The 21,614-nt window shown below is 38.7% G+C and overlaps 1 protein-coding gene across 6 annotated transcripts in view; it reads left to right on the top strand.

Annotated features, from left to right (window-relative positions):
• Positions 1-21,614, top strand: part of LOC136845715 (uncharacterized) — an 893,447-nt gene that overhangs the window by 678,283 nt on the left and 193,550 nt on the right. For all 6 annotated transcript variants that reach the window (XM_067115907.1, XM_067115902.1, XM_067115900.1 and 3 more), the window contains one exon: positions 16,295-16,378. Coding sequence is in view for 4 of the 6 variants with exons in the window: in XM_067115902.1 (XP_066972003.1) it covers positions 16,295-16,378 (84 nt within the window). In the remaining 2 variants the exon portion in view is untranslated. The remainder of the gene's footprint in view (positions 1-16,294; positions 16,379-21,614) is intronic.

The raw sequence follows: 21,614 nt of genomic DNA, 5'->3' as shown, positions 1-21,614 counted from the left end.
GCCTACCAGCTTCACATCCATGGGAGGGAAGATTGGGTCTCCATAGACCGGTTGAAACCAGCCTTTCTGCCCGACGAAGCTGATCCAGAAGGTGTCGAGGGTCAACGGGCCACCCAGGCCCCCCTTATCGCACGTCAGCAGCGCACAAGGAAGGGACGGGGACATCCTCCCAGAGCAATCGTTTCCCCTAAGAGCCACCAAGGGGCTGGTATCCTGCAGGACACCGAGGACGGTGCCCCTCCCTTAGTTTTCACTTCAAAATCCAGGGGAACCCTCCGCCCTCCCTCCCGTTACAGGAATTAATCAGACGTCACAAACGTCTTGGGGGGGGAGTACTGTAAGGTCTCCCCTGAAACTCGTTCTCCTCCGCTCCGTTTTCTGTAATGGACCTTCCAGCCTTCACCTTGGAAGGCTCCGCGACCCGAGGTCGTCGGGTCGCGGTCATCATAAGTGTTCTGCTGTTGATTTATGTAAAAACAAGGCCAGTCGGCATTAATAACTTATTATTATTTATTGTAACATTTGTCTGGCAGGTCATATTCCATGCCTTAGATTTTGTTTCTCAAGGTTGTATATTTGTATCTGTATAATTGGTTGACCCAGGTCACACATATGCCCTTTATGCACTGGGCCTTCATTCAGATAAGGCTGCAGTCCTTTTAAGAAAGTTGTATATGTTTTTTTGTTAATAAATCAGTCTCATTGTTCCTGTTATCGTATTTTTGGGCAACCTTATATGTGTAGTTAGGGAATTATTGCATGTGTGAGCTAGAACAAGTAGCTAAGAGCTATTTCGGAATAGTTACGGCAGAGAAAGTGTACAATTTCTCGGTCAGTGATAAATTTTGGGATAACTGGTAGCTTACAGGAAACCGTGTAGCAGTATCTGGCATTTACGAGCTGGCAACGTATGTTCGAGTAGGCACATGCGTGAATCAAGTTCATTGCTGTAGCAGTGAAGAAAACCATTCCCAAACGTAATTTAACCATCCTCCCAATGCATTAAAGTAAAGTAAAGACATTGTTGATGTTTAACATTAAACTATTCATCTTTTTATTCAAAACCCGAATTTATTGAAGAAAGTACAGAGTGTTTTCCTTCCAACTCCACTTCCCCATTCTCTGTCCGGTCAGCTGTTTTCCACAAGCGACGCAGTTCCACAACGTTCGTTCATGGAACGAACCTCCCTTCCTCTGTGCCCTAACGTAAACCGTGAATATCGTTGAAACAATTTGAAAACCCTTTGCCAACCATATCAGTTATCTTGACGAGAGCGAGACAGTAAAAATTACATAAATACTAAAAGTTCAGTGCAGAAGAAAAGTAACTTAACGTAAATTCGCAAACATAATTAATTTTCTCTTAAGCATAAAGTAAAGGGACTTCAAAATTCATAACAAGTAAGTTCCATTACACAACGCTCACCGAGAAAGAGAGAGAGAGATTTTTTTTTTCTCCCTCGCTTATGCTTTCATCTTAAAACAGGATCGGTACCATTTCATTTACGAGTTTGGAAAACAACCCACGAGTCATAAAAGCTAAATACAAAGAATATTCTAATACCCACAAGTTAAAATTTCAAATTCATGACTCATTAAAATTTTATCATATACACAGTGTGTGAAATTTGTAAGCACTTGTGTTTAGCGAATAATCTCGCATACCTGCTTTTCCTTTTCGTGCTTCAGCCCCGATCATTTCTCGTATGCTATAGAGCGCACGTACATCTATCTAATTACGCGTTGTTCAACTGTAGTGCATGAGTTGGGTATATCTTATTCCAGACTTGCTTATACTGCAAGTGCTAAACCGCATATTGAGTGCACTCCTCATATCCTACCTGTCCTCATGTTAGGCAGCGATCTCTAGTTTTTATAACTGGCCACCCACTCGTGTCACAACCAGTTTCCATTTCTCATAGTGCCACTAATCTGCGATACTGCTAAGCACCCAATCACTGAAGCACTTCTCTTTCTTCTTTCACTTTCCTTTTCTCTTCCCTCCTGCTGGATTTTCTCATTTACCTTTTACTCCTTACTTACCTCCTGCTCAGGTAGAGTACCACTCACCTTCAGTACCAGTTCATGCACTGACATTTTGCATTGCTCAATGGAGCGCACTGGCACCACAGTGCCACCCAACCAAATTAACCTCCTAAAAGCCATTGCACCTGTATTGAAGAAACAGAGTGCCATACCACCAGTGTTTCTGCCCATAAGGACCATAGAGCCTTCAGGAGCACTCCAGTTACTAGCGTATCCACCCATAAGGACTGAGACTTCCTTCAGGAACGCTGTCTCCTAGTGTGACCTTCGCATGGCACACTCACCCACAGTGCCACCTCATTTAAAGGTGCCACTCACCGAAGTGCCGATAATCTAAGGACACTTCCTTATCTTCACAAAACCTTTTCCTCCGGGAACACCCAGTTAATCTACTCAGCACCCCTTCCCCATCAGCAACATGTCAACTGAGGAGCACCAATATTTCAGGAATATAGGGAAGGAGGATGGCCTTGCAGGCCAGGCCCTCCAAAGGTTTGTAAAGGAACAGATTGCTGAAAAGAGAACGTATGAAGAAGAACAAAGACAGCAAGAAGCCAAGCGGAGGAGAGAAGAAGAAGAAAGAGAAGAGCGGAGAAGACAGCAAGAAGCCGAGCAGAGGAGAGAAAAAAAAGAAAGAGAAGAGTGGAGAAGTCAGCATGAAAGCGAAGAAGAAGAAAGGAGAAGACAGCAAGAAGCCGAGCAGAGGAGAGAAGAAGAAGAAAGAGAGGAGCGGAGAAGACAGCGTGAAAGCAAAGAAGAAGAAAGGAGAAGACAACATGAGCTCGCCTTCAAGGACAGGGAGCTAGAGTTGGAGAGAGCCAAAAAGGAAAGCGCAGAAGCTTTAGCAGCCCAACAAGCCTGTAGCCCCACTCCATCTGCACTAAATACCTCTCTGTCAACAGTCAATAACCTTGTGGGCAAATGGACTGAAGACAAGCCGGAACAATGGCTCGAAGAGATTGAATTCCTCTTCGAGACCTATGACGTCAGCCCGACCGAGAGGGCCTTACTGCTCACCAAGGACCTAGACGGGAAGGCTAAGGCCGCCCAGAGCCTTGGAAAGAGACCAATGGGGGGACATGGCTGCCGTCCGTGAGGCCATCGCTAAGGCATATGAAATAACCCCTGAGAGGTGGAGACAACGATTCCAAGGTATGGCTAAGAACATCGGCTGGTCCTGTACCGAATGGGCCTGTCACAAAACCCAAGCTGGGACCCGCTGGTTCGAGTCTACGTGGTACGACACCTTTGAGGATTTGTTCAACCAGACCATGCTGGAGGACCTCTTCCAGTGTTTGCCTGGGCCTCTGGCTGTGTATCTTAGTGATAAGCAGCCAGCCACCCTCAAGGAAGCCTGCTGCTTAGCTGATGCCTGGGAGACGTACAACCCCTCCCACAGCACCTTGCAATGCAAAATAGTGCCACCCGGGCACCTCTCAGGCTTCAGTCACCCACGGAACGGACCGCCTAACAAACCTCCATGCACCATCTGTAAGAAGCACAGCCATACTGAAGCAGAGTGCCACTACAGGAACAGTACCCAACAAGGCAACAACCCTCGGCAGCCTACCAATAACCGTCAGTCTTCCTCTCCTCCTAATTCCACACCATCTTCCCAGCACACCGTCACTGCCGGGAGATCAACCTATCCCAGGGGCCCCTGCCGAGACTGTGGAGCTTCAGGACACTCTTCCTCCGGGCATCCTGCATGCCCAAAACATGTGGTCGCACCCAGGCACGTCAACATGATCTGTGCCACAGCCTCCTTAGCTGAGCTCCGGAGAGAACTCACCCTTAGAGGGTCTGGACACAGTCCGTCTCAGTGGCTTCTCTGGATGGTTCCAGCCCACCAGTGCACCTGCCAACTACTGCTGACACTGGCTCAGATAGCCTGACCGATCGGGCCCAAGTGCCAGCCAGTGCCACGGTAGATGAGCACACCAAGTGGACCGTGACCTGGGTGAACGAACAGTCCCTGACCGTCCCCACAGTTCAAGAATCTACCTTAAGTGAATTGGCTATAGTACTACCCACAACTATATGCTAACAGCAAGATAGTGTGCCTTTCCAGTACCTCTAACGCTGATTTAATCACGATCTGTGTAGTCATGTAAGCATGAACTCAGGGTGATCACCCCTGGGAGCGACAAAATTCACCACCTTGGCGTCGTCAAGCGTATTTGGCACAGAGTGGAGTCCCTGCTGGGACGAGACATCATCTGGGGATGTCCCATCCCCACACCACTCCGTTGCCTGACTGCTTCCGCCAGCACATCCTCAGCAACCTCTTCTGAGCAGGACACAGCCTCTGTGACAGCTGTGCCACCATCAGCCGAACCGTCCATTTGCCCAAGAGTGGGTGACGCTGCTTCGATGCATGGCCGAGTCGATCGTGTTTTGGCGCCAACAACTGTCAAACAGGAAGACATCATCTGCTCTGTTGCAAATCTATGTCCGCTAATTCTGACTGCCATCCAAATTTTGCAACCATTCCTGGTCGCAGCCTGATTGCAAGACTGTTGCTGACCCCACAGAAATTATTTAAATGAATTGATTCCGTTACCCTGGAGTTCATCCCTTTTGAAGAATAACCAACAGAGACAATCTAATGTAATTTTGACCTAACCGAGTTATTGTTATAACAGGGATAATTATGCCTTGGCCCCGTCATATTTACATTGCTAATTTGCCAAGTACTGCATTATTGCTCTACTGTATATATTCTATGTGCCTGTACATTGGTTACAATTTACATTCTGTTTTGTCTTCTTGCATATTTGCCCCCAGTCTCTGTAAATAAACCCATTTTAATTGTAAAAGAGTCTAATTCTTAATTACAACCTTAATCAGTTACTTATAAATCCAGGAAAATCTAAGGTGAGTTTCAAATAACTTTCTTTTGTTTATAAACTTGGGCCCCCTTGGTTTGTTGGCAGTACATTATATTAAATTGTTCCAATTCTCTCCCCAACCAAGCCCCCAGTTTATAACTATATATATATATATATATATATATATATATATATATATATATATATATATATATATATATATATATATATATATATATATATATATATATATATATATATATATATATATATATTTATTTATTTATTTATTTATTTATATATACATATATATACACATTATAAAATCCATGTCACAAGGTGAGTGAAAATCGGGAGTTTGAACAAGTACTTTCGTAGTTTATTGTACGTTTTCAAGTTCATACTGAATACAAAAGAAGTTGACAGAAACACAGGGACAAAGGATCAAGGGATAAACAAGGTTGGAGATTAACATTCCTGGTGGACGTAGCTTCAGTAAACACAGTCTCTAGCAAATTCCTTTTCTGATGGTCATTGACCTTGTAGATTATCATTAACTTATCCCAGTTTGTCACATGGCCCATCTTAAGCCAATGATATGTAGTGCCATTATTTGATAAGCCTCTTGAAATGTCATATTTGTGTTGGAAGCTACATATTTTTAGTCCTTTTGATATTTGACCTACATAAAATTTATTACATTCTTTGTAAGGCATACTGTATACAATGCTGTTTGAATTGGGTGGGCTATTCTTAATTAGTTTATTTCTCAAAATGTTATGATATTTAAATTCTATGTTAATATCAATAGTTTTTACAAGGACTAAAAGTAAGAAGCTCCAAACACAAATATGACATTTTAAGAGGCTTATCAAATAATGGCATTGCTGATCATTGGCTTAAGACAGGCCATGCGATGAACTGGGATAAGCCAACGATAATCCACAACATCAGTGACCATCAGAAATGGAATCTGCTAGAGACTGTGTTTATTGAAGCTACGTCCAGCAAGAATGTTAATCTCTACCCTGGATTATCCCTTGATCCTTTGTCTGTCTTTTTTGTTTAAAGAACATGCTGCCCAGATTAACAAACTGTATCCCCACCCTCCTTCTGTTTTTGTATACAAGTCTCTGTCAACTTTTGTATTCAGTGTGAACTTGAAAATGTAGAATAAACTATGAAAGTACTTGTTCAAAATCCCCGGTTTTCACTCACCTTCTGACGTGGATTTTATAATATTCTTAAGCACGCGTCCCTTCGTGCTGCATTGGATCTATACACATGTGAGTGTGCGCTTGTGTGTGTGCGTGTGTGTTATTTGAAATACAATAAATTTATTGCCATACGAATTATTTAAATATTTCATACAGACTTTTAGGAACAAGTCTGCAAAACATATAAATACGAATGCAAAATCCCATACTTGGATGATTTCAAACGATTAGTGGATACTGATTGAAAGATAACCTTTTAGCTATAGCCCAGTACCATCACAACACAACACAAGTCACAAATATTTGAGTAGCTATCTATTATCCTGCAACAGTTGTAATAAATCTTATATGATCATCTTTATACAAATATTATACAAAAAGAAAGTCGAACTGGAATGATAGACAAAGTACAATATTGACTATAAACTGGAAGAGTTTAAATCAATGCCGTGAGGTTTTTAGAGAATATGGAAGGATGATTGTACTTGATGGTATAATGCAAAGTCGAGGAACTGAAAAAGATGGCGTAAAATGCAGATATGAAACCTCTTGAGTAAATGAGGATGAAAAGAGTCTTGTTAGTTTGTTCCTGATAATGGCTTGATTGCTGAGAATACGCGGTTTCCAGAGAAAAGTATTTACGAGCATACGTGAGGAACAGAAAAGGATGTGGAAAATTTTATTAGAATATGTGCCAGTTCACAGTAGATGGAAGAGCAAATTGGAGGAGATATTGGTAAGAACAGGAGTGGTTTTAAGTCTACCTGGTTATTATTTTGTTGAAGCAACCGTTGATATACAGGCAAGTTCAGACAAAAGAAATATGAAAATGCACTGTGAGGGTAATCAAGGCTAGTGATTCTGAATAGGAGAGAGTAAAGAAGAGAGCATATAAAGAGAAATGGGTGTACCGGTAAGTTGGTTTCGGTTAAGATACAAAATAGAATTCGAGTATGTCTTCATAGTTAGCGAAACGTGTTTCTGTTTTTAAGAAGGTGGGAAGAAGCAATATAACATTCGATGGTGGGACGAGTAAGGCTAAGTTTAGTGAATTAGAAATATTGTTTGAGGCGCAATTGCATGACAAAAGGGATGACTGCGTGCGTAAATACATAAAGATGGATAAGATGGCAAAGAAGAAAGTAAGAGATTAAAAGAAGGCATATAATAAAAATATGGAGAACAGGTGAGAAAGTCTTCGAGAAGAATACGGATAATAGGAATAATTATAGAGTGGAAGGACCTAAATAAGTTAGAGAGAGTGGGAGGAGGGTTTAAAAGTGAGATGCTGCATTACAGTGAAGAAAGTGTAATTTTGTGGCTGCCCATGGTGTATAAGGTATCTCTGGATTGGGGAAGGGTCCCGAGGGAATGGATGACAAAAGTAATTATTGTTCCTCTGTATAATAAGTAAAGGCAACAGAGGAGACTAAATACTCAGGAACTTAACTTTACACAGTGTACCAGGGAAGATATATGGTAGGAGTTGATTGATAAGTTAACACAGATGACAGAAGGTTTGACAAGGGAAGAACAGAATGGGCTTAGGCAAGGAAGAGGGTGCGTGAATCAGGTGCTATTTCGTAGTACAGTTTTGTGAGAAGTTTGAAAGTAAAGGGAAATGTAGACAATGATAGGTCAGTGAAAAGCCTGTATAGTTCAGAAATGTTTGGGAAAAGTGAAGAGGATGGCCTAGAAAGGGATGAATAGATGTCATGAAAGAATTGCTAGAAAAGAAGAGCCGTAAAAATCAAATACATGCGAAAATGCGTGCCACAGAGGGTTAAATGATGCATAGTTTGTAGGAAGGTTCCACGCCTTCGTTGTAGGTGTGAAGAGGCCAATTTGTGGAAAGTTATAACCTGAAAAAAGTAATTACAGGAATAAGAATAAGAATGAGATTAACATATTATTAAAAACACACACACACATGATCGGTGTTCTGCTTCCCTTTTTTTTAGGCCAGAGTGCTGTACAAATAGATGTACTAAAAAAGAGAGAAAAATCAGTTTAGATAAAGTTTAAAGATTTCATCAGGGAAATGTTTGAAACAAGTCATGTTGCAACTTGGCATCGCAATTTTTCAAGTCTTCAGATATGTCTACGTTGAAACAAGTTGCTTTTGGGTTTTGCTTTCGGTTCGTCTAGAGAGTTCAAGAAGATACCGCCAATAAATCCATCTCTCTCTCTCTCTCTCTCTCTCTCTCTCTCTCTCTCTCTCTCTCTCTCTTTGAATGATAATAATTTTATGCTGGGGAAACTAAATTTTTTTTCTCGGTTTGAGACATGGAACTTTTTAAGATTGCAGATATCATTTGATGAAGCAAATATATATATTTTTTCTTATCAGGTTATTGCTTTATTTTAGCATTATATTAGCTTATTCACGCTAAACCATAGGCTGTCATTACGCCAGTAAACAACCATTTAATTGAAAAATTTCTTATCAAAATATTAACAGAAATAATCCAGATCTCATATATTCATATTTTCTACTGTCTACCTAGCCAGTCAAGAAGAACATAATTAGTTTTTGCATTTTCTGTCTTCATTTTCAGATTTTTTCGTTGCTGCAATTAATATTAAGAATTTATTTCCACATCAATAGTTTCAACTTGTCAGAAACATCTGCCTCCTTCCTTCAGTCGAGTATAAAATACTGTGCATCACCACAAAAGGATTTTCGTGGCTGCAGTCAGTAGCGCCATGACCAGAAAAATGGCTAAATGGTCCCGATAGGTACGACTATCAAAGCCAAGAACGTCGCAATAATCATATACTATATAGCTGATTATCTTTGAGGTGAAACAGTTATCACGGTTTAAAATGTGAATTGAATTAAAGTGCTTTTACATAATTATCAGATAATCTAAGCTTATTAAGCCGTTATGAGACGCAATAATTTTTTATTACACAAATTTAGCCCGGATACTAAACCACCACTGGTCATAATTAGGATTATGAATGCCAAAGTTTTGAATAATATTTTTAAAGAGGCGTCGTTATTAAAAATGCAATTAATTACAGTTATTTCAGGTTGAAGATTCTCTCGACTTGGCTCCATCTACAGCTATCAAAGATAAGCTTGTATCATTGGATATTAATGACCGTGACTTGATAGAGTAAGCAATACCTCAGTTTAAAGTAAGGAATATCGCGATACAGAAAAAGAAATTCAAATTCAGGACGATCTTAGCTTAGAGCAAAGATACCGTCAACTCGGAATTTGCATTATTCAAAACTTGAATAATACTTTCTCAGTCAAGGTCAAAGATAATGCTGGTCTGGAATAGAACAAGTTGTAATTCAGAATCAGTGACTTTCAGTGAGAATCATGACAGTGAAAAAGGGATATTTCCGCAACCTGAAAAATGAACCTTTGTCATATTGTATCGCTATCGCTTCTACTTAATGGAACTGCGATTTTTGCCTTGAGTCAGGGCCGTTGGAATCGAGGGTTGTAATTGTCGGGATAGTTATTCTTTGTCAAAGATCACCAGTACTCAAGAGCAAAATAAGTATATAAAAGCTAGGAATAAGAATTGCAGCAATCCACAAATCTATTGTAATGTTCCATAATAAGGCTTGTCTCCGCGATTCACAGAGTTTGCTTTGGAGCTGAGAAAATTCACCATAACATTATGCTAGAACCGGCACAGACATGTTCAGGACTATCAGAGCCTGAAAGAAAAACTATTCTGAGTGGAATTGCTTTTTAAAGACAAAATGAAGACCATTCTATAGGAAGTTGAAAAAAAAGTTGAAAGGAGAAGAAATGCAAGGAAAAATCATTACGAATTTTGTGTAGGAAGAACCTTTGTATGGCGTTAAATTTCCTCATGATCGGAATCCAAAATAAAAAGGTTTATGTTTTCCATGAGTTACGTTAAAATTGATTCATGTTTAAGATTGTCATGACCCATATTGATGATCGTAGGTGTATGTAGGAAAGTCATTACATCTCTGAGAAGTGAATATCGCGTGTTCTGTTATTATCATAGCATTTGGTATTGTTACAACTAAGGTAACGTGTATTAAAACCATGAAAGTAACTAAACCCTCATAGAGTAAGCAATTCCAAGATATTTATCGACAACGAAAATGGTCACAACCGGAAAAATGGAATGGCCACCTCGAATGAGTTGCTATAACTAATAGCCAAGATTATCATAGCCAAAAAGATAAGTCAAGAAAATGTTGTTTTGATAATTGAAATGCCACAGGCTGCATGAAAGAAAACTGCGACGTTATTATTATCAACAACAAGCAAATTTCATGAGGAAAAAACAAAACACGCTCCCCAGTAATACGTAAAAGGGCGAGAAGAAAATAAGAAGAGGATAACGATGCATATGAAATGATAAAAGAATGAATGTATTTGTACAAAATCCTTAGTACAAGTCTGAAAATCAAGGTCATTAATTCATGGCGACCTAAAGAAGCATTACAGCCTCTTTGAAACTTACTAGTATTGACATCAATAAAAGTGTCGGGAAAAGTGAAACATTTTTGGTATTGGGTATTGTTACAACATGGAAACTTGGAAGAATGTCGATGTTGATGCTCTATCGAGAACGAGCAACGCGCACTACATCTCGGCACTCATGTCGCTAACGGAAGTACCTTAGTGAAATTTGGCCTATGAATTATGACCGGAGAGGATACCTGGGAGGCTGTAGATATCTGGCCATGAAGGGGAATAGTATTCCTAATTGTAAAAGCAAGAGATCTGAAATATTTAGCCCCAATACCATTATCTGTAGATATAAGAGGCCTAACGAACAGTCCCTAATTTCCGGGCAGCATTGGATGATATATTTTGTAAGTGCTTGAAAAAGTAAAATTTGAAGCTATTAAATATTCAGAGAGCACCTGGGGAGATTGACTAACCCATGAAGTCTGTTTTACCTGAGTTCACTCTCATGCCCCAAGGATTACACCACTCATTGATCCTTTCCAGATTTCTGATAAGGCTAGCAGCATCTTCAAACGGTCGAGACTAATTATGAACACAGTCGCATCGTTATGGCAAGTGCTGTCGTAAGTTAAAAATCATTATTCACGACTGATCACATCATGAAGCTTGTAGGATTGCAGTGAAAGATAAAGAATTCCAAGGCCAAGTCTTGCATCATTTACTAAGTTTGACACACACTTAGATATTTTTTTATTAGAGGAGAGTAAAAGGATTATCGCAGCTTGGAATAACTAGAAAACTATCACGTCATTAAATTTGGTTAAGCTGACGGCAGCGTGGAATTAATGATACAACTTGTAAAATCAGGATAAAAGAAGACAAGCATTATCACTTACGACACTAATCACCAACCTACATATCTAATACGTTGTTTTCACTGTCTTTCAATCTATTAGACTTTCAACCATAATTCAAACACTGTTTTACTCCAAAAATGTTTCATAAACATCCTAGAGCCATTCCCTTCGGAATAACATTTCGCCTGAGTTCCAAATTATTCCTTTCTCTCGCTTCGTCTCCTTATGCATATTCATCCATCTTTCTGATTCTCTCATTTTTCAGCTTCAATGGTCCTTTGCCGCGAGGCCAGCTCTTGGAAATTTCTGCAAGATATCATGGTTCAGTTAACACCCTTGTATTTCAAGGTAATCCTCTCTCTCTCTCTCTCTCTCTCTCTCTCTCTCTCTCTCTCTCTCTCTCTCTCTCTCTCTCTCTCTTGAGAAGGATACTTTGAGGGATATTTTCGCTACATGATTAGAACTCACATGTAGTTTCCTACCTACCTTATTGTGTCTCCTCTTTCTAATATTCTTATATTTTGTCCACTCTCTCTCTCTCTCTCTCTCTCTCTCTCTCTCTCTCTCTCTCTCTCTCTCTCTCTCTCTCTCTCTCTGCATTCTTTATTGATTTTACAATGGAAACTCTCGAGATAAAATTTATCTGCAAGGCAATTTTGAAATCTATCTTCTATCTTCTTTCAAATTACCGATTATCTGGATATTCCTCTTACTGTTCTCTTTCACTTAATGTAATGTCATTCTTTTCAGTCACCTTCATTTCAGACGTCTTAATTGCCAAAGTAATTAGTGGCTCGGCAATAAAAGAGGAATGAAAAGGAGGTTAATGAGGCAATAAGTCGTGGGCCTTAGTTATAACCACCCGACATCTACGAGGTCTTGTCAGAGCCGTCACGCAGGATGGATATTGACCTCATCCAGAGAAGAGACGAACATGATGATGTACGAGCAACTTGATGGGATTTTGATAGGATTCTGAGCGCACATTTTGACCTTCTTCATTGCAAAAGTGACGGACTGCGGATGAATATGAATAAGAGGCCATGAGAGTTGTAACATTATAAAGTATTCTTTTAGTAATACAATTTTGAAAAATGAAGAAGCACTATGTGAAGTTCTGAAAACTATTCCCAAAAAGTTGGTTGTTGGTGTGACGTGTTTACACCGAAGTGTATTTATAAATACTTACTATTATTCCAGAAGGTACTTCTCGAGACTGCGGATAAATATGCATAAGAGGCTATGAGAGTTGTAACATTAAAAAGTATTCTTTTAGTAATACAATTTTGAAAAATGAAGAAGCACTATGTGAAGTTCTGAAAACTATTCCCAAAAAGTTGGTTGTTGGTGTGACGTGTTTACACCGAAGTATATTTATAAATATTTACTATTATTCCAGAAGGTATTTCTCGAGAATACATGTGTTTATCAAAAAATTACGTTTCTTTAAAATGAGATTTTTTTTTCCTTTTCTTCGTCGTTTAATATAAAAGCAGAAAATAATGTTTTAACCAGAAATACAAAGGGATAACAAATATAAATGATTATTATCAGTGAATATCAAATGAAGCAGGACGATAATTGAGGGAGGATAATTTGAGATGAAACATTTACCGCGCTAAAACCACGGAAAATATTTGAACCATCTTCGTTGGTTATTCAGCTGTTAAAAATATAGCTATTCCGTGCACGCCTTCATTATTCATGTATTTCTTCACTATTCATGTGACTTTTACGTATAGACTGTCAGAGTTAATAGAAAAGTTGCGACATCCCTTATAGTGAGGGAGTGTGAGCCTAGTCATTTTTTAGATGTGAATCATTAGCCGTGCTCTTATATAAAGCCCTATAGGCCCTATGAATTATGCACATAAAGTTCGGAACCGCACGGAACCGAGGTACATTATTAACTCCTCAAAGCTGCCGTGTAGGTTTACTGAAAAAGATAAGGTGATGAGAATGGGATGGTTGGTAGTACCAAAGGAGGGCTCCCCCACCCCCTTTCCTTTGAAATTTGGTTCTTTTAGGGATAATTAGACCGATTTATTACTCTCTCTCTCTCTCTCTCTCTCTCTCTCTCTCTCTCTCTCTCTCTCTCTAGTATTTTTGTGATGACAAGATGAATAAGTGTTGCTTTCCTTATCTTTATTTTTTATTTATTTTTATTTTTCATTTAGCAGCCAGTGGAAGCAATCTTTAGTTTTTATTTTTCATATTACTGCAAGAGTCAGTGTAGTGACCAAATTAGACAAGCAGTCCTATGTTTTATCTTTATCCCTTTGACTATCGTTCTTATTTTTATCATGCATAAAGTCTGCTAATTCTCGAAGTGGCTGAGGACCTACTCAAAGGTCCTCATCAGTCTTTAAAAAATCTCATACCCTGCCACCAAAGGAACCAGCAGATCTCAGTTTGACTATTGTTTGCGATGTTGTAGCAACGTCACTCCCAAAGAAAATTGAGAATGACGTGGCCGTGACGCCAAAATCAGCTTTCTCCTCGATATGAAACCATCACCAAAATGCAAGAAACAGTCGATGGGGTAACACCAGTCCACAAGGAATAACTCAGACAGGAAACGGCCCCAAGAGTTTGTTGCATGTGAATCTCACTTTTCCTCATCCCCACATGTTGATAACTATGATGAAAAATGACGACTGATGTACACAAACTGCCAGGAAAAAGAAAACAGAACTACTCAAATACCAATGAACCGAAGCCTAATAGACAGGGAGTACTTCATCAGAGATCTGGGAAAGATGTATCAGGTTTATTTATAATTTACATTTCTCAGTGACTAAGTGTCATCAATCATCTCACGGGTTCTGATCCTCATTTTAGCGTATCCTGAAGTACTTACACGATCAAGAATCCCAAGGGGACAGAATAACTTTCTTACTGATAACATCCAGTGTCATTTGGAAGTCTGCATCACAAAATGAGAAATCAGAGTTGCCGTAGAGAATTTACTTACTGATGAATCACAGTTCTTTAGGTTCCTTGCAGCAGCATTTAAATTTTGCCATTCTACAATTATTTTACTTTATGCATTTCTCACTGCTTGCATAATTCATTAGCATTCTTTCAGAATTCTTAAACTCACTTCACTGAGTACCAATACCGAGAAACACCCTAAAATAGGTTGACAGCACAAGTAACGGGGGTAACTGTCGCCAGGTTACAATCACTACGACTTCATCCAAGATATTTGAGTCACTATTTTTAGTGCACCTTTCCTTTTCCTTTTTACGCACGTCAGAAAACCGGACGATTTTTAAGCAAACTACTCACCGTCACCTGCATCTAAGTCTTGGAAGAATTAGTTCATCATTGGACGGGTTGGTATCGTTCTCGGCTAGTACTCTGCTGGGCCCGCGTTCGATTCTCCGACCGGCCAATGAAGAATGAGAGAAATTTACTTCTGGTGATAGAAATTCATTTCTCGTTATAATGTGGTTTGGACTCCACACTAAGCTGTAGGTCCCGTTGCTAGGTAACCAGTTGGTTCTTAGGGACGTAAAATAAATCTAATCCTTTGGGCCAGCCCTAGGAGAGCTGTTAATCAGCTCAGTGGTCTGGTTAAACTAAGATATACTTAACTTAACCTGGAAGAATTGTTGAAATATTTGTTTTTTCTTATAAGCCTTTCCTGTATTCCTGTATCACATTGATTAAAAAAAAAAAAATTAACACTGTAAACAAATTGAAATTTCTTGAGAGCGTCTAGAAACTGATGCACCCTCGAATTTAATTGCCATATCATAATGATAGTTCTCCATGCAGTAGTTTGTACCAAATAAGGTAACAAGTTAGTATACAGCTTCGAGTTCTATAATTGGCTCTTCAATAGCGGCATTCTCTCACTGTATTTCTAGTTTATACGCAAATGTGCAGAATGAAGCCAGGCACGCTCCTAATCAGCTGCACCATTAGTGAGTGACAGTGAAGAATCTTTGGCACGGTGATGATATCAATCATTTTTATGTCATTAGGGGCTGCCCAGTACAAATTATGAGTCACTATCGAAGTGACTGGGAGGGCATTTGCCCTGGAAACCAAAATACTGCTGTTCCACTTGCATTGCTGTAATATCTGAGGATGTTCCCATTGGGCGAACTTCCCCGAGAAACCAAGGGATACTGTAATACTGTTCAAAATGGCATTCTAGGGCGTCCAACCAACACTCCTCGCCACCTTGCAGCTACCGAGATCTTTACAGGGAACGGCCGAAATAATCTGAATATCAGTGTCAAACAGCCTCGTTGATTTCTTTTTCGTTTTCTAAACACTGTAGGAACCCAAGTAATTTCTGTATAGTTTATTACATCGCCACATATTATTCTTAATTATTTATATCGTCATAAATCGTCCGTATCATTTTTATTTCATTTCCTGCGCTTTCATTAATGCTATAGCTCCTTTATTGTTGGCTTATTGTGAGTACTAGTAATTAGTGTGAGCTAAATCCATTGCTACTAATATGTACATCACATGCATGATTGTTTTTATTATTACAAATATGAGTGAAGCTGTTTATTTATTTGTTGTACCTGAATCCCATATGTGTATACGACTGCTTATTGAAATAAATCACAGGTAGCGGATCGGGAAATTGGGTAAAATTTGCTATCATGTTAAGCAGCAGCCTGCTCGGGAAAAACGTCAGGTACAGAAGTACTTAGGTTCCAACTTCTTTTATGACCTCTGTGGATCAACTGGTAGCACTCTGGTGTTTCATTTGGAAAAAGGGGAGTTCGATCTCGATGTGAGTCAGAAGTTTATTTCTTTCAAAACACATGCTCATGTGTTGTTATATATATATATATATATATATATATATATATATATATATATATATATATATATATATTAAAATGCAATGTATATCCATATACTGTACAATACATATATCTTTTTATTTTTCAGAGAGTAACGAGGATAGGCATTAAACTCCACATTTGCACTTGCCTCGTCAAGCCCGAAGCCACCTTTCTCAACTTTGGCCCCTATGTAAGTATGATATGTAGAATGAAGGTACTTTTTAATGGTAGTGTGAGACGTTATTTCGACTATCTCGTATTTGTCCATCATTTTACGGGTTTTGCGTCCATAAAATCGTTGTTAAAAATAATCGGTAGTATTAAATCTTTTCTTACAATAACTTGCCGAAAATAGATTGTCCTCTCCAGAGTAGCAATATTGTTTATCAGATCCAAAGTATGGCTTGTGATTTAATTTTCTTTGGGCCAAACAAGTGAGAAATTACATACATGCCAGAACAGGTCGACATAAGACAAATGCTCTTTTAGTAAACCCAAGTGAAAAATCATATAGAACTGATTGGTCCACTAGTAGTTTTTCAACAACACTTAGTAATATGGTCTCTAGAAACAGTTAGAATCTATTTTAAAGCACCTAACAAATAAAAAAGATATGAAGACCAGGTTTATATACCCTTTACAGCGTTTTGCACAAGTTGTTCGAAGGAGATTCAAAAGAAACTGAAGATTATAGCAAATCATTTTAAATGGCCATAGCATCTCCCTGGGTAATCCAGTACCTGGGTTAAACCAGGGCAGCTTTTCCTCATTTCAATATCAAAGTCAAATGTAATGATATTTGCAGTCATATATTGGTTGATACTTGCATAATCTCAGTTGTCATTTGTAAAGTAGGTTTTTCTCTATAAATCTCTTCTCTGTTGCATATATTTTGAGAATGCCTGAGATCTTGTAAAAGATCTTGCAAAATATCTTGCACTCCGTTGGTTCATATATCATATATCACACACATACACATCAGTATATATATAGATGTGTGTGTGTATAAATATATTATTGTATATATATGTGTGTGTATGTGTATGTTCGCGCGCGTGGGCGCGCGTACTCGTATTCACAATGGAATGTGCCTGTCTTCATACGTGCGCAAAGCCCCTAAACCCCTGAAAATACATCGGCATAAATGGATCACTTAAACGTATATTACCTCGGCAAGCTCACATTACTACAACAGCTTGTTTGCAATTTCGGCTTCGGCATATTTGCTTTGAATCAATGCATTCGCTCAGAATTTACGACTTGCGATCTGTTGATATTAAATCCGTTTGCTAATTGCCTTCATGTTACAGAAATTCACCAAAGGAAATTCTGTGTTTGAGATCTAGATGAACACCTTAATGCGAAGGCTGATGATGATGGTGATGATCGTTATAAACAGGAGGAGGAGGAGGAGGAGGGGTAGGAAGAGGAAGAGGACGAGGAGGAGTTGTTTTGGGGGAAGGGAAGGAGAGCAAAATGGGAATAACTAAATAACTACCTAACTAGGAATGTTAGTGAAGAGGAGGAGGAGGCGAAAAGCGAGAATGAGTTGAGGAGAAAAATAAGTATACCTTAGTTTAACCAGACCACTGAGCTGATTAACAGCTCTCCTAGAGAGGGTTGGCCCGAAGGATTAGACTTATTTTACGTGGCTAAGAACCAATTGGTTACCTAGCAACGGGACCTACAGCTTATTGTGGAATCCGAACCACATTATACCGAGAAATGAATTTCTAACACCAGAAATAAATTCTTCTAATTCTTCATTGGCTGGTAGGAGACTCGAACTCGGGCCTAGCAGAGTGCTAGCCGAGAACTCTACCGACTCTTCCAACGAGGAGCTAAGAGTAGAGGAGGCCCGATTATCAAGACCAGGAGGTGGAGGTGGAGGAGAGCGAAGCGTTGGGGTTGTCAGAGAAGGAAGAAAGAAAAGAGTGCTCGAGGAGGAAGTGGGAAAGGAGTGCAAGAGAATAAGAAAGAAGACGAAAAACTGAAGGATAAAAATGAGGCGGAGGCGTTGGATTACAGGAGTAAATGGTTTTCATTCCGAATCATTTCTTAACCTGAGAGTTTCCGTGACTATTGCTGTTTGCCAAGTTGGTGTGATTACGTAACACGTTTTGTTCGGGAAATCAGTAAATGTTAATGATGACTCTCGTTAATGCACTGATGAATAATCGCATTCCCGGATTCTCACTTTTATACGCGAAAAAAATTCTCATATTTCTAAAAGCCCTTTCACCTGTTGTTAAGAGCATTATGTATATGTAGTCTTGAGGATATTGATATGAAATAGATAAAATCAATTACAAACAAGCAAGATATTGAAATATCTTTATCCTGTATGACAATGCATCAAGAGAGGCAAAAGAGAATTTTTATAATGATAAAAGAAAAACATAAATGCCTGCTTGTGCTACCGTATGGTAATACAGTGAAAAAAAAAAGCTCTGATGAAGGTCTCTCTCGACAATACTAGAGGTTTTGCATAACAATTCCTATTTAAGTCCTGTGACAACTTTTATATTGGTCAAACGGGAAAATCACTGGAAAATAGAATAGTACAACATAAAATATATAAGATATGCACAGGAGAAAAATGCAACTTTTCGTTAAGATAACCCAATCGGCCATACCATCAACTGGGCAGATGCTAAGAAGATAGTTCATTCTTATGATAAGCTGAAAATGAATGTAACTGATTACAGAATAATAAGAGAAAAGAATAAATAAACTTTAAAAGAAATATGTAAAATGTATAGAGCATTAGGAGGGACAGGATGGTTGGACTTGACAGAGAAGTAAGTCAGCCTACATAGAAAAGTACATGTTCTCTAAATGGAGCACTAACCTCAGTCATTGAGTTTACGGCTCCTCCTTTCGCGATACTTGGGGAATTATCACCAAAGGGGAATTATAAGTAATAAATGATTTGGTACCGAAGTGACTAGGACATCCGACAGTACCCATCAACGACTTCCAGTCGACGTTCTAGACCACTGGGACGTCGGGATGTGTTCGAGTTACTTTGGTGCCAGATCATTTAACACTTATAATTCCCCTTCGGTGATATACCCGAAGTAGCGCGAATTACATATTAAACAACATTTATAGCTTAATGTTTGTATATAAAATGCCACGGTGGTGTGATAAAAATTCATGAACAGCTACGTGTTCCAAACGTACCAATCGTCTGTCATGGTGGGGGTAAGTTGAGGTCTACGCTAAGTACAAATTCCTGCACTCGACGGGGATAATGTACAGTAGAGTCGGCATTAACTTATACCTCTCTTGACAGCCCAGTGGTTTAGAACATCGACTGGAAGTCGTTGATGGGTACTGTCGGGTGTTCGAGTCACTTGGGTACCAAGTCATTGATGACTGATATTCCTGAAGTAGAGCGATATGGATATTAAACAACATTCGTAATATAATTCTTTTACATTTATATATGTATATATATATATATATATATATATATATATATATATATATATATATATATATATAGATAAATAGATAGATAGATAGAGTGATAGATAAATAAGTATAACTCCACACTCACCTCACCAGCAGGAAATCCAGAGTGCTATTACAGATCGAGCTTGAATGCTTCTAAACAACAAACGCAAAGTCGTAATGCGTAATGAGAAATGCGGACAAATCAGTTTACCAGTAATACAGTTGGTGAACTTGAACTTAATTAAAGTCACCAAAATACTGCCACCATTGAATGCTAGTTTGCAATAAAGTGAAAGGAATTAAGAACTTGATTACTTATGCATGGGGACGACATCTGAATTATCTTGTTCATGTAGAATACATCCCTTAATGTTGCCTGCTAGAGCATGGAAATTAAGGATTCTGCGTTACACATATTGGAGGTTAGGTAGTAGACATATACTAGGGCAAAGCTCTCGGGAAGTCAAAAATTGGTTATTGACAGTAAATCGTTTCCGGGAAACTGGTGGGACTGTAGAAAATTCATATCCACATGAATGGGATATACGTAATTGCAACCGATGTTGGCATGTATTCATTGCTAAACTTGGAAACTTGTCTTGAAACTATTGAAAAGGAAAATCCTTGTATGGTAGTTAGATTTACCCAGGTATGATTCATCACTATTCCAGGAACGGCAATTGTTTGTTACACTTTTTTTATCACTTCTAATTCACCTGTTTATATATATATATATATATATATATATATATATATATATATATATATATATATATATATATATATATATACATACACATATATATATATATATATATATATATATATATATATATATATATATGTGTGTGTGTGTGTGTGTGTGTGTGTGTGTGTGTTTGTGTTTGTGTTTGTGTGTGTGCTGTTCATATACTCTTCTCAAAGTCAAAACTTAGGAGGAGAAGACTGAAATCGTTGGTACAAAATTTTATTTATTTTCCTTCCATCGGCTGTTTTTGCCAACGGAATATTTTTTTAAGCATGGTATTCCATGAAGCTAAAATGATAAGTATGACTGGAGCAGATCAGGAGATCTACACTCACCTGAAATAATAATATCAGCCAAGTTGAATTACATTCTAGGAAGGCTGATAGCGATTGTAATCATCTGGTTCTGGTTCGTGTCTGTTCTTTCGAGGGTGCCTCGATCCTGCTGGAACGTTTTTGGAATTCTTATGGCCTTAGGGTCTTGATTCTAGCAATGAAATTAAATCAGCATCTATTTCAAACATTCCAGTTATAGATGGACCACCCTTCAGTTACTGCTCCAAGCAACGACCACTTTGGTAGCTTTGGATAAATGGGCGTGACAAAATTAGTAGGCTTTTTCTCAAGGTAGATTTCAAGGAATAAAGCCTTCTTGTCATCGCTGTTCTGGTAATGAATTGTTTTTCCAGGGCCCCTTCACTTTCTTTCTGTGAAGAAGATGAAGACTTGTCGATTTTTATGGCATATGTTCAGGACTTTAGATGGCTACTAAAAGTTCTCTCATCTACGGCAGAAGAACCCGTGTAAACAAGACAGTAGGTTGACTCTCTTATTTAACCCCGATTTCTCTAGAATTAACCATTGATAGAGACTGATATCATAAAATAGGGTGCATAAATGGATGATGTTTATGATATTGAATCAAGGTGTTAATTTTGGAAGCGAGTTTAGTGACAAATAATGGTAAATTTTGATTTACCAGCACCAGACTCTTGCGAAAAATGTTTTAGGTGAACATGCTCATTGAATTAATGAGGACCTTCTTTACTTGAATTTTGACATTTTTGTGCTTAATTATTTGGCCATTCTCAGCATACCGTTTATCATGCTGGGTAAAATTCTTGTAGAGTTGAGGAAACTGCAGAGAAATCAGTTAAGCAAGGTATCAAAGGATGAGCTCATTGATGCAATGTTGTCGGCAAATAGAGATGATGTAA

This window comes from Macrobrachium rosenbergii, chromosome 14 (assembly GCF_040412425.1).
Source record: "Macrobrachium rosenbergii isolate ZJJX-2024 chromosome 14, ASM4041242v1, whole genome shotgun sequence".
Taxonomy (NCBI): domain Eukaryota; kingdom Metazoa; phylum Arthropoda; class Malacostraca; order Decapoda; family Palaemonidae; genus Macrobrachium; species Macrobrachium rosenbergii.
Note: the sequence above shows the minus strand (reverse complement) of the source record. Positions and strands in the feature narration are given on the sequence as shown.